Genomic DNA, 25,429 nt, shown 5'->3' with positions numbered 1-25,429 from the left:
GTTTTGCCAAGCATTCCACCCATCCATGGGATCCCAGAAGGTTTGGGCTGGAAGGGACCTTGAAGCTCATCTGGTTCATGAGTTCCTGCCCTGAGCAGGAGCAGAAATTCCATGCTTGGAACAGAAGCTGTGTGTGCATGGAGAACACTGACCTGCCAGGGGCAAACCAGACCAATAAAAGCACGTTTTATTTTAAAAACACTTTGTACAATAAAAAAGGAGATGTGCAAGGCCTTTCCCATCCTTCCTCCAAAGCCCTTGGAGGTGTTCCTGTGCAGCAGTTGTGTGGGGCATCCCTGCCCCAAGCTCAGCACCTGCAGCTCTGGGAGGGAATGTCCTGCTCCAGGCACCAGCAGCATTCCTAGGCCTTCCAGGTGTAGCTGTAATCCTTCATCTCCAGCAGGCGGAGGGAGGATTTCCCCAGCGTGGGACACTGCCTCAGCTGCTCCAGAGTCCTGGGATGCAGCCCGCAGGCAGGCAGCTCCTGCTGCCCGTCCTCCTGTGGAGGGCGCACGCATGGAATGAGCTTTGTGCGGGAAATAGATCCCGCTGGGGAGCTCCCGTTACCACTGCTGGGGCAGGACGAGCCCCGGGCTGCAGGCAGAGGCTCCCGGCTGTTCTGGTGCTCCCGGGTATTCCAGGGCAGGCGCTGCCATGGAAGGTCCCGGTGTGCGCTCCCCGTCCCGGCCTGTCCCGGTGTGCCCTCCCCATCCCGGCCTGTCCCGGTGTGCCCTCCCCGTCCCGGCCTGTCCCGGTGTGCATTCCCCATCCCGGCCTGTCCCGGTGTGCGCTCCCCGTCCCGGCCTGTCCCGCTCTGCATTCCCTATCCCGGGCTGTCCCGGTGTGCCCTCCCCATCCCGGCCTGTCCCGGTGTGCATTCCCCATCCCGGCCTGTCCCGGTGTGCCCTCCCCGTCCCGGCCTGTCCCGGTGTGCATTCCCCATCCCGTCCTGTCCCGGTGTGCATTCCCCATCCCGGCCTGTCCCGGTGTGCCCTCCCCGCCCCGGGGCTGTCCCAGTGTGCGCTCCCCGTCCCGGCCTGTCCCGGTGTGCATTCCCCATCCCGGCCTGTCCCGGTGTGCATTCCCCATCCCGGGCTGTCCCGGTGTGCATTCCCCATCCCGGGCTGTCCCGCTCTGCATTCCCCATCCCGGCCTGTCCCGGTGTGCCCTCCCCATCCCGGCCTGTCCCGCTCCGCATTCCCCATCCCGGGCTGTCCCGCTCTGCATTCCCCATCCCGGGCTGTCCCGGTGTGCATTCCCTATCCCGGCCTGTCCCGGTGTGCGCTCCCCATCCCGGGCTATCCCGGTGTGCATTCCCCATCCCGGCCTGTCCCGCTCCGCATTCCCCGTCCCGGCCTGTCCCGGTGTTCGCTCCTCCTCACCTGGGGCGGGCCCGGGCGGGTGTTGAAGGCGGCGCTGGGCTCGTGGGGGCTGAGCAGGGCGCGGAAGGAGCCGCGCTGCGCCGGGCCCAGCAGCAGCGTCAGGGCGTGCAGGGCATGCGGCAGGACCGGCCCCAGCACCTCCAGGCTGAACACGTCCTCAAAGCCCCCCGGCACCCGGGCGCGGCCGCTGGCAGTGCGAGCCTGGGGGCACACAGAGCACCGCGGTCACACACGGCACAGCCGGGACTTGTCACCACTCCGACACCACAGGGCCACAGCCCCGCTGAAAATGGAAACGCTTCTCAGTATTGTTCACTCCCTGTGCGATGAATGAGGTTTGAATGTCCCTGTAACAACTCCTAAAATGTACTCCTGGACTGCAGGAATGCTGCAGGGACTGGGAAGGGAAGTGCACAAGACCAGGATGAACTTCTCTGGTGGAACAAGTGACTGGATCCTGTTCTTAGTGGGAAGAAATCTGGGTTAGATATAGGGAAAGAATTCTTGGCTGTAAGGTGAGGAAGCCCTGGCACAGCTGGGGCTGCCCCTGGGTCCCTGGAAGTGTCCAAGGCCAGGCTGGACAAGGCTTGAACTACCTGGGATAGGGGAAGGTGTCCCTGGCCATGGCAGGGGTTGGTCCCTCCCAGTCCAAACCATTCCCTGCAGGAGCAGAGGGTGAGCTGTGCCTCAGGGGCTCCTCATGCCAGGGGCTGGGATAGTCTGGGAGCCATTAAGATCCGGGGAGAATCTTAACAGCCACTTCCCTCTGGGCAGCCCTGCACAGCCTCTTGTGTGCCGGGAGGTGAGAAAGGGAACGCTGGGATGTCAGCTCAGGGCAGGGACGTGCTGCAGGGATTTAGGAACGGGCCGTGCCTGCAGACAAAATGCTGACTCAGGCTTTAGCCACAAAAACCCCGCTGTGGTGCCTGAGGGGAACCTCACCAAGCCAGGGGCTGATTCCCTGGGTAAGGAAGCGCTCCCCCCGCTCCCGGAGCCCGCCGCGTCCCTCACCTTGAGCGTCTGCAGGGTCCCGCCCCGGAAAGGCACCGGGGACAGCAGCGTCGGGGGCAGCCCCGCCTGCGGCCCCGCCACGGCCACCAGGCTGCGGCAGCTGATGAGGAAATTGAGCAGCCTGAAGGTGTGGCTGCCTCTCACCAGCACCAGCGACTCGGGCCTGTGATCCACCTGCACCTCGTGCTTCTCCTTGCGCCTGGCAGCCCAGTCAAGGGAAAGCCATGGAGCAGTGGGAGCATCCGTGGGCCAAAAAGCTGGAGCAGTGAGCCTCCCCACAGCCCACCTGGCCAAAATCCCCAACCAAACCCCACCCAGCTGTGCACCTACCCAGATATGCTCTTCAGATATTAAACAGCATCTTAACCCTGGCTTCAAATCCTAGAAATTACTTGCAAAGTAATTAAAAAAAAAATGCAGTTTCTCATAACATGCAGGAACGTGAGGATTCATATTTGGAAAAGAGTTCTCAAAAACTTCTCCAGAACTCAAATTGTGTACCACAGCACTGTAAAAGCTGCAGGGTTTTCTGGTGTCTGGAAGATCAGGGGAAGGATACAGTTGGATAGAAATAGTATCTGGTTTCTTCACCTTGCCTTGGACTCCCATCTCCTCAAGCCAAGAGAAGTTTCCATCATCATCATCATCATCGCTGGGAGCTGGTTCCCTGGAGACACAGGATCAGTGTTAGGAGGGCAATGCCTCTGAGGAAGGTTTTCCAAATGGAATGTGCAGGAGCTTGGAGATGCCCCTGAATTCCAGCACTGCACAACTGCGGGAAATGGAAAGATAGAAACTTCCACAGATCCAGGAGGGTTTGATCTGCAGCCTTGGAAGGAGCTTGGATTGATGCAAAAATAAAGAACATTATTAAGTAGAATAAGAGACATTAAGAACAAAGAACAGACATTAAGTAGAAAAATCATAAACTTATTTTCTATAGTTGTAAGTAAGAATATGCCTTAAGTGAGAAACTGTATTGACAAGGTGGTGAAGGGTTTATAATGTAAGGGTGTGCTTGTATAGAGTGACTAAGAGTTTAGAAGTTGTAACAGAAGCATTTGTGTGTAGGTGAGTTAGAAACCCATTGGATAAAAGTATCCACAGTGGAGCAGAAGTAAAAGTGATAGGTTAGAAATGCAAAATAAGAAATGCAAAAAGTTCTATATTGCCTTCTAATGAAGAAACTTGTGACTATGGCTGGATGCTTGCTCCTCTGAAATCTCCCAGCCTCTGAGATGTTTACCTGATCAATGAATCTATGGCTGAATTCTTTCTTCTTTAAAATCTCACAGCCTCTGAGCTGGTGTTTAACTGAGCCATGAATCAATGGCTTATACTTGCTCCTGTGAAATCTCACAGCCTCTGAGCTGGTGTTTAACTGAGCCATGAATCAGTGATGCCCCATCCCTTTATGCCAAAGACACACAGCATTGTTACTCACCCCGTATCCTCCACACTGCTGCCTGCCCTGAGGCCCTCAGCCGTCTCTGTCTCCAAACTCTCCTCAGAGTTTTTCTGTTTCCTGGCTCCACTTTCCTCGAGCAGAGGCAAGGAGAATTCTATGCCTGTGGCGAGGAGAGGCAGCAGTGAGGGGACGTGTGCCAGCCCATCCCCGTGCCCATGCCCATCCCCGTGCCCTTACCCTCGGAGCGCATGGCGTGGCGCAGGCCGCGCGTGGTGGGCGCGATGGCGGCTGTGTGCCAGCCCTGCCCCATGCCCATCCCTGTGCCCATCCCCATGCCCATCCCCATGCCCTTACCCTCGGAGCGCATGGCGTGGCGCAGGCCGCGCGTGGTGGACACAATGGTGGCCGTGTGCCAGCCCTGCCCCATCCCCATCCCCATGCCCATCCCCGTGCCCATGCCCTTACCCTCGGAGCGCATGGCGTGGCGCAGGCCGCGCGTGGTGGGCGCGATGGCGGCCGTATGCCAGCCCTGCCCCATCCCCATGCCCATCCCCATGCCCATCCCCGTGCCCATCCCCGTGCCCGTGCCCTTACCCTCGGAGCGCATGGTGTGGCGCAGGCCGCGCGTGGTGGGCGCGATGGCGGCCGTGTGCCAGCCCTGCCCCATCCCCATGCCCATCCCCGTGCCCATGCCCTTACCCTCGGAGCGCATGGCGTGGCGCAGGCCGCGCGTGGTGGACACAATGGTGGCTGTGTGCCAGCCCTGCCCCATCCCCATCCCCATGCCCATCCCCGTGCCCATGCCCATCCCCATGCCCATGCCCTTACCCTCGGAGCGCATGGCGTGGCGCAGGCCGCGCGTGGTGGGCGCGATGGCGGCCGTGGGCTCGGCGCTGCCCGCCAGCCCCGCGGCGCGGAACAGCACCGAGAACTGGGCCGAGCACACGTAGAAATAGGGACAGAGGCGCGCCCGCAGCAGCTGGTACAGCGAGGTGAAGCTCACCGACCTGCCAGGGAACACACAGCGCTGGCACGGCTGGCAGGGCCCCTGCCCTGGAGAGGGAATGGGGACAGGACAAGGGAATGGCTCCCACTGCCAGAGGGCAGGAATGGACGGGAGATTGGGAATTAGGAATTGTTATCTGGCAGGGTGGGCAGGGGCTGGCATGGAATTCCAGCCCTGGGTCCCTGGCCGTGTCCTAGGCCAGGCTGGACACTGGGGCCTGGAGCAGCCTGGGACAGTGGGAGGTGTCCCTGCCATGGCAGGGGCTGAAATTTGTTAATCCTCAAGCTCCCTTCCAACCCAAACCATGCCACCACTCTGTGATTAATTACAATCTCCTCGCCTCACCCTCACCCAGCCCATCAGGCTGCACTCACCAGTCACTCATGAGCACTTGCTGCAGGGCCTCATCCTGTGCCCAAGGACAGGCCTTCCCAGCCATGCTCCTGTCTGCGCCGAGGCGGGGGAAGAGCGGCAGCCAGGGCAGCGAGGGGTGCAGCCAGTAGAGCAGGCTCTGCTGGAAGGCACAGCGCAGCTCCGTGCACAGCCGCGGCTCCTGCGGGGCCCAGAGCGAGTGAGGGGCACGGCAAGGCTGCGGGGAGCAGAGCTGCAGCCCCAGGCACCCGCCCGGCCCTCACCTGCACGCTCCGGGGCAGCGAGGCTTCCGCGGCCCTGCAGTGCTGAGCCACCCCCTGCGCCTCCTCCTGGCCTTTCAGGTGCTCGGCCCACGTGAAGGGCTGGGAGGACATGAAGAGAACCCGTGTTTTAATGCTCCAGTCTGCAGGGAACTCCTGGCGTGGCGAGGAGGGAGCTTTGGGTGCAGCAAGAGGGGAATGAAGGTCCTGAGCAAGCAGAAACAGCATCAGTTAACTCGCAGAAAATTAAACCTGTCCACAGGCTGACAGTTATTATTTTATATATATATATATAAAATTATTACATTATATTCTGGTTTTTATTATATTCTATTATTTATTATATTCTATAATTTCTATATTCTTTTATACACTACTATTTTCATTCTTTTACTCAGCACCAGATTCAAACAAAAATACTCCATTCCATTGCCTATAAAACCGCATGAGAGGGCTTCCACTCATGACTCATTCCAACAGAATAAACTAGGAACAAATAAAAAGATAAATTATTAAAACAAAAAAAAGCCCTGAGCCTGATGTTTATGAAGACAAGAATTTCCATGCCAAAATGGTTATTTCATTTCATCCTCTCCTGGTGACTGTAAGGTCACATGCTGAAAAAAGCCCTGGGCACCTCCAAGACAGTTTGTTCTCCTTCTTCTATCCTTCTAATTTAGTTTGAACGTCAGTTTCTGGACCTAGAACAACATTAGAGAATGTCTATTGAAACTCTGTTTGAATTTCAAGGGCTGGTTTTCAGGAATTCTTGCTTTCCTATGTGCTTGATGAAGTGCCCCATTTCTGTAGCTGAAAACCAGACTGCAGGAGGTCTATCTGGTGAAAAACATCCTCAACTACAGATAAAACTAAGAAACAGTAAAATTATAGTCAGGAAAACTGAAAGACAACAATCTCTGTCCACGGAACTACAATACCAGTGAGGTCAGGCAGAAGGCTGGGTTTAAAAGACTGTCACCAGAACAGGAAACATCAATGTAAGAAATTTCCTTGAATACATTTCAGTACATTCTTTTATGCAAAGATGGGGCACCAAATACCGAGTGAAACAGTTCCAGCTTTCTGTGTGCCCTGAGAACAGCTGGAATCTTTTCAGCAGCGTGCGCAGTTTCATACCTGGCTTAGGGCGAGGATGTCGGAACTTTCAGCAGGCTCCGCTCTCCCGGGGGGCTTCTCCTCACAGGCCGGCTCTAAAAACTGAATGAAAGAGCAGCATTAGGCACAGCACAAAGGAAGCACGGGCTCATCATTTTAAAAACTGCCCTTGCGGTGACATTTCCCCAGTGATCCTCAGCACCCCGGGCTGCAAACAAACCCCGCTCGGGCGAGCACAAGATCTGCACCCAGAGCTGAGCAACAGCTCGAGCCCAGCAGGGCCTTGGAGGAGGCGGGGGCGAGCCCGGGGCTGCATTGGGAAGGGGCTGAGGGGCTTAGGGCCGTGGCTGAGGGTGATGGCTGAGGGCGATGGCTGAGGGCGCAGGGCGATGCCTGAGGGCGATGGCTGAGGGCGCAGGGCGATGCCTGAGGGCTGAGAGCGGAGGACCCCGCTGCCGGGGCTCGGTCCCACCTGCCAGAAGGGCACTGCCGATGGATCCCCGCCCGCGGGGGCCGCTGTCGGAGGCTGAGGGGCGGCCGCCGCCCGCCGCGGAGCGTTGTCCAGGCTGGAGAAGGGGTTGCGGCGGCGGGCGGCCGCAGAGCCCCGCGGGGCCGGGGCGGCGGCGGCTTCCGCGGCGGCAGCGGGGTCGCTCCTCCGCACAGGACGTTTGCGCTTCAGCCGCAGCAGCGCCGGCGGCTTCTTGAAGCCGGGCGAGTGCCCGGGCTCGGCAGGGGCGGCCATGGCCGAGCAGGGCCCGGAGGAGCCGCGCTCCGGTCTTGGCGCCAAAGAGCGCCCGCTCCGCCCCGGGGCGGTGCTGAGGGAGCGGCGCCGCCATTGCCGGCGCCCTCAGGGGCTCTGAGGGGAGCGCGGCTCCCGCCAGCCCCGCTCCGCCCGCACGGGCCACACAAACACGGAGCACAAAGACGGACGCCGCTGAAATTGTGTCCGTGCCCTGCCAAATGCACCCGGACAGCGGCCCCAGGCGCTGGGCTCGGCTGCGGCAGCATCGCCGCACGGCTGCGCCCGGGCCCAATCCCCTGTGCTGATACCGGGGCCAGGGGTGTGCGATGGGACACGAACCCCACGGGGTTCAGCCTCTCTGGGAGAAAGAAACGAGTGTTTGAGGCTATTTGGGAGAGAAATCTACTCTCGATGGCACCCGTCTGTTGTACATGGGGCTCAAAAGCCATAACAAGTAGTAGAAAAGTATTAGAAATACATGTGGTTCAAAAGGCATAAAGAGGTAGTCAGGAGCAACAATTTTACTGACAAAAGAGTTAATAAAAGAAAAACGATACTATTAAAAGATCTTTCGTCCGCAGTTTTATCACTGCTTGTGCTTGGTTTTTTTTTTAACTTGTTAATATCTTACTTCATCTGCTTTCTTTTGGAAACATTGAAGCAAAACTGAGCAGCAGCAGGGAAACACCAGCAGCTGGCTCCAAGGCTGCAGAATGGCTGTGCAGCTCCCGCAGCACTGCCACGCTCCAGCCGTGCACAAAGCCCCTCTCCTTTCCCAGGCTGCATGGCAGCACACCAGCAGTAAAATCAGAGTTCCTCCTGATGTCCTAGGCTTGCCCTGCACCACTGATCCACAGCCTCCTCCAAGTGTGCTGAGCGAGAGGAGACAGATCAAGGGTGCTTCTGGATCATCTGTTTTCTCTCCCATTTCCCCACTGACACAGCTTTGAAGTGGCCATGTCCATGGTTTGAGTGATTCACAGCGAAAATGAGCAACACGGCTGAAAGACAAAAAGTATTTTTGCTCTCGAATCAGAGCATGTAGGGAGGCACATGCTTTAAGGAAAGCAAAATGCAGTTCCTTCCCCACTGCTGACTTTGAGATAGGCCATGATCATGGATAATGCTGGAGAGACAGATCTGGGCTGTGCTGAGGTTAAAAGAGGGGAAATGAACGTGCACAGCACAGGGAGATACCAAAGGCAGCAAGCTACACAAAGTGCCTCAAACACCTGACACACAATTCCACCAGCTTGGGGACTCTGGATTTACCAGGTTTGCTGCCTTAGTGCTGAGAGAAGGGAAAGAGCTGGGGGAAACTCCTGCTGTCAGTACCACGTCCTTCCCATCTGGCACCCTTGCCAACATCAATAGTTTTGCCTGTCCTTCAATTGAATAACAATTTTAAATGTGGGTTAAGACCTTTAAACGTAGCATTCAGTCTCAGTGCAGCCAAAAGCAAAAGGTAACTATAAAGGTAACTGTTGGTAGGGGTTGGAGACAAAAGACTAATAAAAACATCTTTTTTTCCCTCTTTAATTTCTTAGGGTTGGAAACCAACAGTGACTGAGTTTGCCTGTAGATGTTTCTGACATTTTAAGTGTGGCAGGGCAGACAAGATTTTTATGTCAAGGCTGCTTCTTTAGAAGCTGCTGATGGGAACATTCTGCTCAAGGGAATTTAAAAACCCTGAAGTCATGGAAGCTTCAGAGACCATTTGAGCTAAGGTAGAAAGAATGTTAAAATTCTGTTCACTGCCTGCAAGTGTACACTGATTTATTCCACAAATACATTTCTTTATCTTCCCCAGGCTGAGAAATCAGAAGTTGTGTGTCAGAACTGGATGACTTGTCTCTTTCTTGCTTGATTCTTCTGAACTATTTCCATAGAAACTTTGGCTTCATACAATGGGATGGGTTCATCCAGCTGAGGCCTGAAATGAAACAGTAAAAAGTGCTGGTGAGCACACTCAGACCACCAGAAATATCACAGGACAGACTTTAATTTTCACTGTGTCAACCTCCCTCCTCAAACAAAGTAACAGGTTTGTGGCTTTGCTCCAGTGCACAGAAGAAGGGAAAAGCCCCAGAGCAAACAGGAGTCACAAATAAATGAAAAGAGATCCTTCTTGCAGGGGAAAAAAGGGATGGTGGGGAGGGCTCTGCTCAGCGGCAGCTGTTATCCTGCTTTAAGGGAAGGGATCTTCCATTCCCACCTTATTATGGGAATCTTCCTACAACTTCCTGAAGCTCTGCTCAGGAGTGTTACTGCTGGCCAGAGTTTTCTACTTCTAATGCTGAATTTAAAAACCAACAAAAATCTCCATATTGTAGGGGGATAGAATATAAGAAAATAAAGATAGTATAGAGAGTAATCTTACCCCTAAGGAGCTGCAGCTGGGCCAATTATCAAAGATTAGGAACAGGCCTGACTTTACCAGGCCACAGCTGTACCCAGTGAGCAGAAGAGTGCTATAAAAGAGTGGGGTGGCCCCTTGAGAGGGGAACTGGAGCCAGTGGCTGCTTTGTGAAGAAGAAAGAGGCAGAGCTCTGAGGAGCTGCCCGTGAGAAACACCCAGAAGGTGTGGAACTTTTGCAATAAGGAGACAACAGCATGGAACCCCTGCAATAAGATGACAACACCACATCTCTCACCTGAAAATGCCATTTGATAATTTGTCCATGATATCTTCCAGGATGGGTATCCAAGAGGACTGTTAAGGAACAATAATGCTGGAGAGAAATCTCTTTCCAATCACATGTGCTGGTCATAGCCCTGTACTGATACAAACTCAGCAAGTACAAGGGAAAACAAAAATGAACCTCAATTCCAGGCTTCAGATCAGATTTGTGCACTTGTTTCTATATCAGAAACCTCCTTTCCCGAAATAGGATGCAGAAATGAAATATGGAATATTTCAATATGAAAATCTTCAGTATTTCAATATGAAACACAAGTGCAGCCCGCACTAGTACAGCATCAATCAGTCATTAATCAGTGACACTTATTGTGCAGAATGAAGAGAACAGATTTTGGGACCAGGTAGCTGCTGTGACAGTTCATACAGACACACCTGATAAAAAGCCAAAATGGAACTGGGAGCACAGCAGAGGCTGGAAATTCTTGGAGCACACTGCCATGTGAGGGGTCCATGAGTCAATGACCACCAGCCAAGACTGTATTCAGTCTTTGCATGAAACCCAAACAACAAGGTTCATCCTTCATCTTTAGGGCAATCAGGCTGATACTTGAAGCTGAAGTTCTTTTAGAAAGTGATTAATTTGTGATTTTTTCAGATGACAGTAGTGCCAGATGCTCCAGAATTTCACAAGATACACAAGTTCCTAAAGCCAAAAGTACCCAGACCTTCCAGGGCTGAAAATGTCCTGCCCAGGGAGCTCAGTCCAGCTGCATCAGCCCAAATGTAGGAGATATTCCTTTTCTTGTTCCCAACCAACATTGTCCCTCCATAGATTTCATGTATGAAACAAATCAGTACATCTCCTGTACATAATATTTCTGTACATTGCAAATAAAGGAAAAGTTAGGAAGCCAAAACACTTCCACTCTTGCAGTGAACACGAGTGCATTAAGTTTACAGGTGAGGCATCTAATGCCCAAAAGCACAACAACTAAAAAAACATCCAAAATGGCACTTGCATAAAATAAAAACTTATAGAGTCAAATCTTCAATTAATTGGTTCAATAATGAACCAAAACACTGCATTTTTCCCCCAGAATGGGTGTTTTGCAGCCCTGCTTTTACTGAAGCTTGTAGACACATTTTCAAGGCCAGGTTGGACCCTGGGGCTTGGAGCAGCCTGGGACAGTGGAAAGTGTCCCTGCCATGGCAGGGTGGCACTGGATGAACTTCAAGGTCCCCTCCAACCCAAATCAGTCTGGGATTCCATGATGAATTTAAAAGGAATGCAGAAAATACCTTAAAATCTGAGTGTCCCTCGTATGTTATCTCCACCTTTCAGCTGGGTTGCAGCATTGAGCAGAGGAGAACCTCTCAGTGGGATTCCCCAGTTGTGTTTTCACTCCTTCCAGCACTGAGAATTCCACAGTACCACCAAAGGATATAGAGATACTTCCCCTGCTGCACATTGGACAAGTTCCACACCTCCTCATTCAGGAAGGACACTGTGGCTCCCTTAAGGAACAAGGAATGGCTGTCTGGAGGATCCAGCTGAAGCAAATTGAAGAAAAATGCTATTTAGTTACGTTTTCCCATATAAAAATAAAGGTTAAATGGTTATTTTATAGAGATGGTTAAAACAAACAAAAAACACCCCTTGCCCACTCTTAAAAGAGAGGAAACTCGTAACACTGACAGGTCGAAGCAACAGTTTAATGTGTCTGTGTGTCTGTCTGCTGTGGGACAAACTCCTCCCTGCCACAGCACCTTTACCTGCAGGTTCCTTTCGGTGGTTATCCAACGTCCCCCCACCCCAAGCAGGGTGATGATGTCGTGCTTGTGAGGCAGCAGCTGGCACCTGGAAGCTGGTTCATCCTCAGCACTGTACAACCTCACTGCGAGGGAGAACAAATTCCTCTGAGCTCAGCGGAAAATGTGCAAAATTCAATAGGAATTTATTTCCACGCCTTTCAGTGGAACTCGGAGGTTTTCAGTTGTTTCAGCTAAAAATGGTTGAAAACCCTGAATTTGTTATTTCATTTATACCCTGAGTATTTTATATATTTTACTCAGAATAATATTTTATAATAGGTCTGAAGTTACTATTCAGAGCAATATTTTGTTTATATTCATATTCATAATACTATAGTATTATATATATTATAATACTATTATATATTATTATATAATAATATATAATAGTATTATATATATATATTATATTATAATACTATTATATATTATATATTATATATATAATATATAATATATTATATATATAATATAATATATAATATATCTATAATATAATATATAATAATTATATATATAATATTATATATTATATATATATTATATATATTATATTATAATACTATTATTATATATACAGTATTACAGTATACTGTAATATAGTATATTATATATATTATACTATATTAGAGTATACTATAATGTATATACTATATAATATTATACTATATATATTATATATTATATATATACTATAATATTATACTATATAATATTTATACTATAATATAGTATATTACATATATTATACTCTATTATATAGTATATAACATAATAGTATATATTACACATAATATAGTATACTATACATAATATACTATATATGATATAACATATATAATATATAGCATATATAACTTAATACATAACGTATAAAACACCAAATATAACTATAAAATATAGTATGTTGTACTATATCTATTATAATATATATTGTGTTTTACTATATAATTTAAATTTACAAATTATACATCTAGATACTATTATATATTTAGACACTATTACGTATTTAGATACTATTATATATATAAATATATATCAGCAGTATCTTATATATCAAATATACAACAATAATAATAAATATATATAATATCTAATATAGTAACTTCAGAGTTTTCACCCATGAGAGCTGGTTTCCAATAGAGGTTGACAGTGCTGTTAATTAGGGTTAATTTCTGTATTCAAACAAGGCAGCAAACCAACGATGTCACAGCTTTACTCCAGAGCCATTTTTAATTTCCAGTTTCAAGGAGAGGACTATTTCAGCCCCACTTAGCAGCTGCCTGGGAGGTGCTGGCAGGCAGCAGTGGGTGACAGAGGAGCTCTGGGAATGAGGGGATGCCATTGCCAGGTGTTGGAATATTACCAATATAGCTGGACAGGATGTGCCTGAGCTCGTCTGGCCCTTGGTGCTCGACCAAACAGTGGCACTGTGCTGTTTCACCCCAGGGACACTTTGGGCTGCCTGGGTGTGTGGTGTTTCACCCCAGGGACACTTTTGGCTGGCTGGGTGTGTGGTGTTTCACCCCACAGACACTTTTGGCTGGCTGGGTGTGTGGTGTTTCACCCCACAGACACTTTTGGCTGGCTGGGTGTGTGGTGTTTGACCATACAGACACTTTTGGCTGGCTGGTGTGTGGTGTTTCACCCCACAGACACTTTTGGCTGGCTGGGTGTGTGGTGTTTGACCATACAGACACTTTTGGCTGGCTGGTGTGTGGTGTTTCACCCCACAGACACTTTTGGCTGGCTGGTGTGTGCTGTTTCACCCCAGGGACACTTTTGGCTGGCTGGGTGTGTGGTGTTTCACCCCACAGACACTTTTGGCTGCCTGGGTGTGTGGTGTTTCACCCCACAGACACTTTTGGCTGGCTGGGTGTGTGCTGTTTCACCCCAGGGACACTTTGGGCTGGCTGGTGTGTGGTGTTTCACCCCAGGGACACTTTTGGCTGCCTGGGTGTGTGGTGTTTCACCCCAGGGACACTATAGGCTAGCAGGATGCTGCAGCTGGGCACTTGGAGACAAAGCAGGAGCTCTGGTGGTGCTGGGATGGAGCTTCCCCCCATAACAGGGGCTGCTCCTCAGGTTTCCCTCTGTGGAGAAGCTTTCAGGCCATGGTGAAGGAAAGGAGTCGGTTCTGATGGAGGGTTTGGATCCAGAGCTTTATTCTGGCCCTCAGGCCTCTGAATGCAGCACCAGCTCCAACAGAACTCCCTGAGCCCGTGGCTGCTGCTCCTTTGAACCCCGGGGAGAGGGGCAGGGAAGGGGCAGGGAGCCACCAAGCAGGGACAGGAGGGGAGGGACAAAGGGACAAAGGACACCTGGATGGCCCAGTGCCCCCCAGGGGTAGAGGGCATCCTTTGGATCTGCCAATTCTGGAATGCCAGGACTGACAGACAGTGCTGGGAGGGGAAAGGAGAGGTGACTGACACACCTGGGGGGGAATTATCAGGGAATTATAAAGCCTGAAATCGCAAGCCAACAGCCAGGGAGGCAGCAGCGCTCCCGTACCTCCGGCATCCAGCACGGTGTCCACGCCCAGCCCGCCCGTCTCCTCCAGGCAGCTCTCGGCCACGTCAATCTTCCCGTGGGACACATCGATCACCCGGGCTGCCAGAGCAGGACAGCAGCAAAAACCACTTCAGATCCAGGGAAAAGGAGTTCACGTGCTCAAAGCTGAGAGCTCAGATCCCGAGCAGCACACGCAGTTTGTGCTCTCTGCAGGTACCACAAACGGGTTTGCAGCTACACCCAAAAAGCCTGGCACATCTTTTTTTTAATTTTCAATACAGTGCGACATCAACACCAAACAGTATGAATGCAGAGTTAACTCATGAGTCTGTTGGCCCAAAAGGATAAAATGTGGCAAATCCTTCCCTAAGTTCAGTTTTTGCTGTTCTTGTCCAAGTCCTGGCTCTCTGGGTCTTTAATTAAATGTTTAGATGAAAGAATTTACATCTGCTCTTGAAATATTGCTGAACTGAAAGCCACCAACACATTTTCCTGTCATGTATCTATGATGCCCTCTTTATAGCTGGTTATAAAGATGAATCACAGAATCAGGAATGAGAGAATCCTGGAATGGTTTGGGTTGGGAGGGACCTCAGGGACCCCATCCCACCCCTGCCATGGCAGGGACACCTCCCACTGTCCCAGTGCCCAGCCTGGCCTTGGGCACTGCCAGGGATGCAGGGGCAGCCCCAGCTGCTCTGGGCACCCTGTGCCAGGGCCTGCCCACCCTGCCAGGGAACAATTCCTCATTGCCAAGATCCCATCCAGCCCTGCCCTCTTTCAGGTAAAAGCCATTTTTAATATTAGGACACTAACACAGAGAAGGAGCAGCCACAGGGTTTGTTTCATCATTATGAAGTAGAACAAACATTTAGAAACTAAACAGGGCAAGGACTTCAGAGCAAAATGAGAAGTGAAAGGACATCAAACAAATGTGGAGCCTGAGCTCAGATCTGCACTCACCCACCAAAGGCTGCCGGACTCCTGGAGTGGGATCCCAGCAGCAGGGACGGGAGGAAGGAGGGAGGGAAGAAAAATGCAAGGAGCTGGTCATTAAGGATATTAACAAGTCATCAATAAATGCCTTGGGTTTGGTTCTTTTTGTCCCTTCAAACCCCCAGTCTAATCATAGGATGCATTCAAATCCCAAGGAATTTCCTCTTTTCTTTTCACTGAAGTCAAATGATTTCACTGTCAAAATTTACTAAAGATGGGATAATTAATTAAATATCCACATCCCCCCTATGCAAACAAACCCCCATAATATCCTTTTCTTCTTAGTTTCCTTCAGCCAAGAAGTTAAAAGGTTTTCCTTAACAGGGCAATTTGACATGGTATTATTTCTGCAAATAATTTCACTTTTTGAAAATAATTCTGGTTTCATAGATCCAAAGCCTGGCAATCAAAAAGAAAAGGACAGAGTTCCACCATTGTGAGTATTTTCTGATTTCTGTATAGCAAAAATGTCCAGTTTTGTTCCTTAACTCAGTACAATAGTTCAAACAGTACTTATCAAAATCCTGGTCAACTTCCTTCCTAAAAAATGCTGGAAAATTTCTCACCATTGTGGAAAAGGCCGAGCAACAAACTGTAATATAACTTTCCATAATCCTTTGTCACTTATGTATTTCTCACAAAATACTGGTAAATGAGTTCAGTTTCTTCTGCTGTGACTTGCACAGCTTCCAAAGGAAGATTTCTCTGACTGGCAAAACTTCAGTTTCTCTCCTCCTCCCCTGCTGGAGGCACAGAAGCACCAGGATTCCACAGCCTTTCCCAGAGCTTGCTCTGGGAGGTTCTAAGCAGAGGCATCCCCTGAGAGCTCAGTGCTGGTGGCACAAATAAAACCTCCCAAAGCCAACTGAAGAAAAGCAGGAGGTGCCCTTGGGAGCAGAGGAAATATCTGTGTATGTGCAGATACTTTTCCTTGGGTTCTCTAACAGAAACTCATCCCATTGCTTATGGAATAATCTGTCTCCAGCCTCAAACACAGGCATTAAAATGTCACATTTTGTTAAAATCCCCTCCTTCATTCTATTATAACTTTTACTCCAGGGATTACTAAAGACAAAAAAAAAGCCCCATCCTGTTGATCTAAATACAAATCCTGAAACAGTACCAGAACTTCTACTTCAGGCACTGGAATCACATTAATTAACAAACAAATCAGAAAGTCTGAACACTTTTAAAAGCTTTTTGCTTTTGCACTCAAACTGTTTCTCTCTTCAATGCTGTACTCAGGTTCTATTTCTTTATTTGAAATAAAGTTGCAGTTATCGTTTTTCCCCCTCAGCCATTCCAGGAAGCAGCTTGGTATGCTAAACAATGATAACACAAACTGCTGCTCCCTGAAAACTGCCCAAAACTAACCAAAAACCCACTGAACAAGCACAAAACTGAAAATCCTCCACCCACACACACAAGAAGCCAATTAGAGCTTGGGTTACTTATGCTCTATTTGACATTAACATTCAAAAAACTTAAAAATGCTGTAAAAAGTGCTCAGGACTGTGAGAATAAAATTGCCAAACCCTTTCCTAGCTCATGACTTTTTCATATAATTAGCAAAATACACCCATAAAATGTTACAAAAGGAAGTTTTAGGCCTTCAGTATTTCCTCTTTGGCCCTGTAACAGCTGGTGCAACAAGGCTCTGCACAGCAACAGCATTCCCAAAAATCTTCCAGTTCTGATGTCTGTCATGACTGCTAGTGCAGTAAAATATGGAAACACAGAGACAGAAAAAAGGGCTGCTGAAATCAGGAAAAAATAGGGGGTTTTGGGGTCAAATTGCAAAAAAACCCAAACCAGTGTTGCTCTCCAGCTCCAGAGAAATGAGTCTGGCAGGTGCTGCAGCGGCAGCCCTGGGCTGCTGTGGTGCCTGCAGCTGTAACCACACAGATGGGGCTGCACAAGGCTCCCCCAAAGGCATCTTCCAGTTCTGTAGCTCCAGTGAATGCCAACAAAAACCATACTCTGAAAAAGAAACCTGGCAATCACACTGCAGCACTTGGTGTTTGCAGGAGGAAGTAGCAGGCACAGGTTTTAACCTTTTGCTGCAGTCCAGCCAGACTGACAAGCCATCCTTTATTTTCAAAATGTCAGAATAAAGGAATATTCCACTTTCCTCCACAAAACACCACCAAAATTTTGATCAGAAAAGATTCTTACACAGAGTATCTTCTCATGTTGTTTTCAGAGGGAAAAAACCCCAAACTTGCAGTATGAAAGAGAAGTCAGGGAAGAATGCAAGTGTTGTGTGTGAGGCAGCTCCTTTGGAAAGCAGGAGAATGCAGAGCCTGTGCATGTCCAGCTGCAGCTGACACTGATAGAACCCTGGCAGGAGCAATCTGAGGTGCTGAGGGCTGGGTGTCAGGTGTGTGAGCTCTGGCACACGCTGGGGGAGTGGTGAGTCAGCAATCCTTCCCTGCACAGCAATCACATGGAAAGATTTCCTCAGCACCTGGGCCAAAAGCCAGCACTCAGCACCTCTGGGGACTACTGCCAGCCATTACCACTGAAATGGAGAATTCACATGCCATTAAGTACACCTAAACCAGAAATTAAACACCTGTGGAGCACAGGACAAACCTGAAAACTGTTTAATTACACTATTTATCAATTTGTGTTTAATTTTTATAGAAGTCTCTAGACCTGACAGAAAGAAATATTTTGAGACATTCTTTAGGCCAGCCTTCAGCACTGAAGGATAAAACTCACCCCCAGCAGGCCTGAGCCTCTCCAGGTACTGCTTGTCCTCCAGGCTGTGGGCAGTGGAGATAACTTTGGCCCCTCTGTGTTGGGCCAGCTGAATTGCAATGGTACCAAATGGCTGAGGGGGGAAAAGCAGGGTCATTGATTAATTTATTCATTCATTTATTTACACCAACAATTTGATGTTGTTTATAAAAATTATATTGTAAAGGCCAGTCAGGAGAATACCCAGAAATTAACTTACTCCTGCAAAAACCCCACAGCTGAACCAAGAATTGAATATTCACAGATCTGCTTCTGTCCTAAGTGAGGCCATAACAACTCTTCAGTGACTGGGAAGCTCTGAATGAACTTTTGCTCAGTAACTGGTTCTTGTCATCAATAGAATAGCTCAGATTCTACTTTAATTACCACAGCCACCTTCACTGCAGCTGGAACTCAGAGCTTGAAGGGAAAAAAGCTCCAAGGAAAAGGCCCCAGCCACGTTTACATTACAGAACCTTGGCTGAGGGGACCCCACATCTTCATTAGCACCAAGAACTGCAGGGATGCAAATCAAATTATTTATATCCAAGAAAAAGTAAAAAGCAGAGCTGGGAGAGGACTGAAAAATAAGGTATTTTCCTGCAGTTATCCCTGAGGACTCAGGGCACAACTGTGTCAGTGCAGGACACCAGAACACCCTCCCTGCGTGCACCCCCCACTCCAGGCAGGACAATATCCCTGGGCAGCCCAGGGACAGCCCTTCCTGCAAAGCCAGGAAAGGAAGGGCACTGCCAGCAGCCCAGGAACGCAGGGGATGTGTGCAGGGGGGATGTGTGACCCCAGGTACCCACACTTGCTCCATCCAGGACGAGGACACTGGTGCCAGGGGACACCGGGGCCAGGTAGTGCAGGGCCGTGTACGCGCGGAGCCCGTCCCGGAGCGTCCCCGCAGCCTCTGCCCAGCACAGCTTCTGGGGCTTGTGAGCTGAGGGACAAACACAAACACACCTCAGGCAGCTGCAGGGGATCCCCTGGAGTCCCCTAGAGCTGTCTGCTCACTGGGAGCAGCAGGCAGGCAAGGAGAGAGTCACTTCTGGGGGTGCTCATTAGCTGAGGGTTGATTGGGGGTCCCACCCCTGCGAGCAGCGTGGTTCCTGAGGGAGAAGGGGGAAAAGGGGAGAGGGGGAGAGCCTGGGGAGAGAAAGGGCCAAGAGAGAGCAAAGAGCTAAGACAAGCTCTCCTTGCTCACACAGTTTAACAGGGAGATTCAAGGTGGGCACAGAATCAGACTTGGGCCCATGGGGTTACAGATACCTGATACTGCAGGGGAGGAACACATGGAATAAACTGTACATGACATTTTCAAAGGGTGAGACAGAGCAAACCATTTAACTAAAATGTAACACCACACACACACCAACAAACACAGCAAAGAGATGGTAAAAACCCCAGCAAAACCCCTGGGCTTATTTAGCAAAAGCTGTCACAGTGAGTCAGGAAGGCTCCCCCTGCAAACAGGTCACCAGCCCTGGCTCCTGTTTCCTCTCCTATTAAGAAGCCATGGAGAGGATATTTTGCCATATTTTACACAATTAAATTAGGGATTCACCTTTGATATAACCAAGTTTAAGGGAGGCACCTCATAACTACTCAGAAATTCATGGTAGTCACAGCGAACACAACCCAAACTTAGATTTTTAGAATCCCAGGGAGGTTTGGGTTGGAAGGACCTCAAAGCCCATCCAGTGCCATGGCAGGGACACCTTCCACTGTCCCAGGCTGCTCCAAGCCCTGTCCAACCTGGCCCTGGACACTTCCAGGGATGGGGCAGCCACAGTTTCTTTGGGAAGAGCAAATTTTGAGCAAAAGAATAGCTTGTTCAAGGTAACAAACTGCTGGAAGAAGAACAGGGACTCCCACATTTAGTATCCTACTCATTAAAGTAATCTAGGCCCAGAAAGGGAAAACTGGAAGCTCACAATAATTGAAAACAATGTTTCAATACCAGGCTTTCCCTGACCCTCATCCCTGAAAATTCCAGCTTCCATTTCCAGTCTCCTTGCTTCACCCCATCTGTTAGTCTGGTCCCAGGTGATATTCCTGGACTGAGTCAAAGGGAAGAAAAAAGCAAATTTCTCCTCATTAAATTTTTTGACAGGTTAGGAAAAAATACAACAACAATGAAGCAACAGAACAGGAAGTTAGAAGGGAAATAAAAGGAAAAGGAAAAAACCAGGGTCAGCTTGTGTGGTTTAGGCCATCATGAACTGTGAAATGGTGACAGCAAAGAAAAAGCCCCTGAGTTTCCAAACTTCTGTGACTTGGTGGGGCAACTGGAATTTTGGAATGTTGGAATGAAAGGAGTGTGCCCAGAGCTCCAAGGTAATGGGGTCCCTTTTAGAAAAGCTAAAACAAAGTCTACAGTAAAAATTATTATTAGCAAAATGTTTAATCTACAAACCCAAATAATGCTCATGAACCAGGATAACTTCACAGACACCAGACTCCTCAGAATCCAGGGGCAGAATTCCTGAAAAAAAAATAGGAACATAGACCTTGAATTTCACACAAGCAATCATTCCAACCAAAGCATTCTCCCAAGGAACTCCCTGCTCCTGTTTGGGTTCAGGCCCCTCTTGGCAGGTTTAGGACAGGTCAGAGGCCCTGGCCAGGTCCCAACCCGAGGTGTCCCTGGGCACAAGGAAGTTCCAGGGGTGCTTCTACAGCATTTTGGGATCGAGGGAGAAAGAATGGGGACACCACAGAGTGCTGGCTGGTACTGGCAGCTGTCATTTTTGTCTGGTGATGTCTGAGCTCATTCCACACAGGCCATGGATCACAGAGCAGGGTTCTGAGGCATGGAGCAGCCTCCTCTCCCTCTCCCATCCCAATTCCTGACCCACCAAGGGCACAGAAGAAGCAGAGGATGAACACACAGGAATGTGGAAGTGTTAAAAAGCAGGAATAAGAAAGAGGAAGTGCAGGAAAAACAAACTACCCAGGGAAGGCAGAGAAAGCAGAAAAGCCCCTCCATCCTGGTTATAACTGAGATTTCACCTTCACTGGCCACAGAACTCTCCTGAACAGGAGGTTCTGGCTCCATCTCCTGAATTAACACCCCCTCTATTCCAGGGAAAACCATTCTTTTCTGCCCTCTCCCCCACAAATCTCACACTCCATTTAGACCAAAGGGCTTTGCTTTGCAAATTTGCCTGCTGTGTGCAGTCTTTCCCAGCTGCCATTAAAAATGTGCTTGTGCCCACCTGGAGCTGTCCCCAGGGTTTCTCCAGGGAACAGCCAGGCCCCAGGAGCTGCCCAGAGCAGTTCCTGTGCCATGAGGGAATGATGCAGGAAGGACCACAATGCCCAAACACACATCTCCCCCATCACCTCCACTCTGTCCTGCTTTCAGAACTTCAGTCATCCTCTAATCCTTTCATCCAGCACACAAAACATAAACGTGTGGGACAGAATGCTCTAAGAAATGACCCCTCTCTCCTAAGGCATCCCTCACAATTTGGTGGCTAACACAACATCATATTTCAAATCCTAAGGGAACATTCTTAGAACAGAATTCCCATTTATAAGTTTATTCCTGTGACAGCAGTTTAATTTTGAAAATACATGGTCTATTTAGCCTTACCAATTATTCTAAGCTCAGTCATTCATTATAAAAAGATGGCTGTTGGTGTCAGTTGAGGCAAACAGGCATTAACTTACCCACCACTTCATCATCTGGCTGGAAAAAGGTCACCTTGCTTCCAACTCACCATGGAGAGGTGAAAAGGAGGGAAGAAAGGAAGAAGAGAAATATTTAGAGCAGGAATGGGATATGCAATTGGAAGCACTGGTTATCACTAGCTCACAAAACTAAAGATACACATTTATTGTGAAAAAACATAATTCTGTTGATTACAATTATTGATTGACTCTTGATGCCAAGCCCAAATGGTGAATTCCCAGACTTTGGCACAAGGAGCTCCCTGCAGGAACACACAGGGGGTGTCTGAGAGCCAGGCTGGACTCTCCACCCCAGGGCAGTGGTACCAGCACTGGGAGAGCAGCCAAGGAAGCCAAGAGCTCCTGCTCCTGAGTGCTCTACAGCCACAGAGAGTTCTGGGCTCTGAGGGGACCCCTGCTCCCTCCCTCCCTCCCTCCTTGGGCACTGACACCCACTCACCTTCCAGCACAACTCCTGAAATTTCTCTCCCAACAGGCACAAGTTCCTTCTTCAGTTTGATTTCTGCCAGGAGCTAAATGAAAACAATGCTGGCAGCATTCTTGCTAAAGCTCTGCATTTATAAATGAATTACCATCTTACAGTGTTGGATCACCACAGGAAGCTTGGGCCATTACCAAAATGTTATCCAGGGCAAGGAAGTGCACACGTTCCTCAGTATTAAACCATGGCACTGAATTCTGCATTTAAATTTAGAAACATTAAATAATACAAGCAGGGACTTACTACCAGCCAAGCCAACCTGGGACTTAGATGAAGATAAAAGGGATTTACTGCAAGAGATCTCCCAGCTGACAACTGATCTGTCTCCATGAATTAGGAATCAAATTCCAGATGCTTTTTAATCAGAGCTGTGCAAGAAGCCCAGCCCAGTCCTGTGCCCGTGGAAACCTTCCCTGAGGACCCCCCTACAAATTCTGTGCCCCCTGCCAGCAGCAAAGGCCATGGAACACACGGGGTCTGACTATTCCCTGGAGAATCACAGCCTGAGCTTGTGCCAGCCACCAGCCAAGGCCATGGAACCACAGACACTCCCAGCAAAACAACACCCAGCAAATACCTTTGTGTCCACCCAGCTGAGAGCACAGGCTCTGACCTGCACCTTCACATCGTGGTCCCTGCTGGGAGGAAGGTTCTCCTAGGACAGAGTGACAGGTCCTTGTTACACACTGCACGTGCCCCCAGGAGCTTCTCCAGCTCCTGAAAGCACTTCTCCACTTCTTGGGTTGTTTTGTGGGGAGAGCAGGCAGGGTTTCTCAATGAAAAGGGGTTTACAACATCATTTTGGGTACAATATTATTATTATTATTATTATTATTATTATTATTATTATTATTATTATTATACTATTATTGCAAACTGGTATATTACTATACTATATTATTATATTATATTATATATAATTTATATTATATATTATATATACTATATATTACATAGCATATAATATTATATATATATAATATATATTATATATTATATAATAATATATACTACTATATATTATATATAATATATATAATATTATATATATTATATATAATATATATATTGCTATACTATATTACTACATTACATTACCATATTTTGATATTATTATTGCAAATTGACCACTAGACCTTACTAAACCTCATCAGCCACTGACATTATTTATCTGTTGAGGTTTTTTTTCACTTTATCTGAGGCACAAATCCTGACAGACCCACTGAGGTCAACATTCAAGTCCCAAATGAAGTCCAAATGTTGTCAAAGGAACAACCCCAGTAAGAAGTGGTGTTCTCACCCCAAACCTGATAGATTCCTCATCTCCATTTCTACTTTTTCAGGGACTAGAAAATTCAGCCAGGAAATGTAGACCCAGGGTTTATTTTTCCTGCCTACAAAGGTTGTTTGTAAAGTCTGGACACCAAAACTGCAGAGCAGTGGTCTTGGAAGTGCTGCCTTGATAACAAAATGCACCTCCCCTCCCCTCCTTCCCCTGCCTGAGTGTGCAAGGCTCCCACCAGTCCTTCCCCAAGCCTGTGCAAGATTTCTGTGCCTCAGTTCCCCCATGGTGGCACCCAGCCAAAGTCTCCTGTCCCACTGCCTGAGGGACAGAGCAGTTCTGAAGGGAACTCACTCTTTCCTGGAACACAAATGTCATTTCCTCTCCAGGAGAATTCTGCTGAGCATACAGGGCCTTCATAGTGACCTGAAAAACACAGCAACCAAACTGTGACAGCTGCAGTGGCTGTGGGCAACCAAGGCACTAAAGCCCTGCTAAATTAAATTAAATTAAATTAAATTCAATTACAATTAAATTAAACTATTCTATAAGAAATGCAGCCACTGTTTGCAGGCAATCTGAGTCTTTGTGATACAGAAGCTCTAAACCAGATCAACAGGTTTAGATGCCCATAACAGAGAAAATCCTCAGGACAGAGGATCACAGAATCCCAGACAGGTTTGGGTTGGGAAGGACCTCAGAGCCCACCCAGAGCCACCCCTGCCATGGCAGGGACACCTCCCACTGTCCCCAGTGCCCAGCCTGGCCTTGGGCACTGCCAGGGATGCAGGGGCAGCCCCAGCTGCTCTGGGCACCCTGTGCCAGGGCCTGCCCACCCTGCCAGGGAACAATTCCTCATTGCCAAGATCCCACCCAGCCCTGCCCTCTGGCACTGGCAGCCATTCCCTGGGTGCTGTCCCTGCAGGCCTTGGCCCCAGTCCCTCTGCAGCTCTCCTGGCACAGCAGAACAGGCACTGCAGCATCCAGGATTTATTGAGGGGCAGTGCAGGGGCTCTTTGCCACCCAGCCACACGACTCACACCGGGGCACTGCACAGGGAACACAGGGAGCTCCTGTGCAGGAATACAGGAAAACTTACACGAGACTTCACCCAAAATCACCACTTGGCTTTCCCAGCTCCTCTCCTACTTGGCCTCTCCTCTCCCGTGTGGTCCTCAACGAACAGGAACCTTTAGAAAGGGAAAAAACACAAACAACCAAACAGTAAAATTGAGTTAACAAGGAAAAGGGAAAGAAGGGGCTAGAGAAAGGAAAAAACAACCAACCAACCAAACAGTAAAATTGAGTTAACAAGGAAAAGGAAATCAGAGGGTAGAGAGGCAGGAAATCATGGCACCATTGCTGCAGCTCTAACCCCTGAGGGAGCACCTGAGATCCCCTCACGTCGGGCCCGGCCCGCACCGAGAGGCTCCGGCAGCCCTGGGCCGGCCCTCAGGGGATCCGAGCGAACCCGGCCCGCACCGAGAGGCTCCGGCAGCCCCGGACCGGCCCTCAGGGGCTCCGAGCGAACCTGGCCCGCACCGAGAGGCTCCGGCAGCCCCGGGCCGGCCCTCAGCGGCTCCGCGGGACTCCCGAGCGCCGCGACGCGCCCGCGGTTGCCATGACACTCCCTCACTTCCGCCTCGCCCTCAGGCACCGCCCCCCGCCCTGCAACCAATCATAGAATCTGGCAGCACCCTGAGCGCTTGCGATTGGTCACAGTGGCCGCCATTCATCGTGAAAGCCGAGGTGGGATTGGTCCCCGCGGATGTCACTCATTCAATGAGGTGAGGAGGGAGGCTACGGCGCCCGGTGGGACACCGCCGGGGAGAGAGAGGAGACTGCGCCTGCGATTGCCCCATGAGTTAACTCCGTATACACAGCACAGGCCTCGCACCGCTCCCTGAGCGCTGGCCCCTCAGCCTGGCACAGCCGAGATTGGTCAGGGAGGCGGGATCCTGCCGC

At 49.5% G+C, this 25,429-nt stretch overlaps 2 protein-coding genes across 6 annotated transcripts; both read right to left on the bottom strand.

Annotated features, from left to right (window-relative positions):
• Positions 1–169: 169 nt before the first annotated feature.
• Positions 170–7,488, bottom strand: DONSON (DNA replication fork stabilization factor DONSON). The gene is made up of 10 exons (XM_036386353.2): positions 7,028–7,488; positions 6,577–6,657; positions 5,443–5,646; positions 5,182–5,360; positions 4,630–4,808; positions 3,838–3,961; positions 2,953–3,060; positions 2,394–2,592; positions 1,383–1,583; positions 170–499 (listed from the first exon to the last, which is right to left on the bottom strand). Exons 1-10 carry the CDS (start codon positions 7,295–7,297, stop codon positions 362–364), a joined length of 1,683 nt encoding a protein of 560 aa, XP_036242246.1. The 5' UTR covers positions 7,298–7,488; the 3' UTR covers positions 170–361.
• Positions 7,489–9,056: 1,568 nt separating this feature from the next.
• On the bottom strand, positions 9,057–25,115 carry CRYZL1 (crystallin zeta like 1). 5 transcript variants are annotated; one of them, XM_036386373.2, is made up of 15 exons: positions 25,007–25,115; positions 24,564–24,654; positions 23,819–23,890; positions 22,760–22,837; positions 22,141–22,213; positions 21,681–21,725; positions 20,422–20,490; positions 18,812–18,945; positions 17,982–18,093; positions 15,225–15,245; positions 14,262–14,360; positions 11,712–11,833; positions 11,384–11,489; positions 9,952–9,997; positions 9,057–9,230 (listed from the first exon to the last, which is right to left on the bottom strand). In XM_036386373.2, exons 3-15 carry the CDS (start codon positions 23,882–23,884, stop codon positions 9,131–9,133), a joined length of 1,071 nt encoding a protein of 356 aa, XP_036242266.1. In that variant the 5' UTR covers positions 23,885–23,890; positions 24,564–24,654; positions 25,007–25,115; the 3' UTR covers positions 9,057–9,130. The 5 variants fall into 5 exon arrangements, with proteins under 5 accessions (XP_036242266.1, XP_036242275.1, XP_036242257.1 ...); XM_036386382.2 differs by having other exon boundaries at positions 24,996–25,096; XM_036386364.2 differs by having other exon boundaries at positions 24,947–25,057.
• Between the last annotated feature and the right edge of the window lie 314 nt (positions 25,116–25,429).

The sequence above is a fragment of the Molothrus ater genome, chromosome 2 (genome assembly GCF_012460135.2).
Source record: "Molothrus ater isolate BHLD 08-10-18 breed brown headed cowbird chromosome 2, BPBGC_Mater_1.1, whole genome shotgun sequence".
NCBI lineage: Eukaryota > Metazoa > Chordata > Aves > Passeriformes > Icteridae > Molothrus > Molothrus ater.
Note: the sequence above shows the minus strand (reverse complement) of the source record. Positions and strands in the feature narration are given on the sequence as shown.

Bases quoted from the DNA above. Each gene is read 5' to 3' on its own strand.
- CRYZL1 (XM_036386373.2), bottom strand. From the start codon at position 23,884: ATGAAGGCCCTGTATGCTCAGCAGAATTCTCCTGGAGAGGAAATGACA. The intron at 18,094-18,811 runs GTGGGTACCTGG...TTCCCCCCTCAG, and splicing joins TCGTCCTGGATGGAGCAAGT to CCATTTGGTACCATTGCAAT. The intron at 15,246-17,981 runs GTGAGTTTTATC...ATCCCACTCCAG, and splicing joins GAGGCTCAGGCCTGCTGGGG to GAGTCCGGCAGCCTTTGGTG.
- DONSON (XM_036386353.2), bottom strand. From the start codon at position 7,297: ATGGCCGCCCCTGCCGAGCCCGGGCACTCGCCCGGCTTCAAGAAGCCG. The intron at 4,809-5,181 runs GTGAGTGCAGCC...GTTCCCTGGCAG, and splicing joins CAAGTGCTCATGAGTGACTG to GTCGGTGAGCTTCACCTCGC. The intron at 3,061-3,837 runs GTGAGTAACAAT...CTGTGTCTCCAG, and splicing joins AGCAGTGTGGAGGATACGGG to GGAACCAGCTCCCAGCGATG.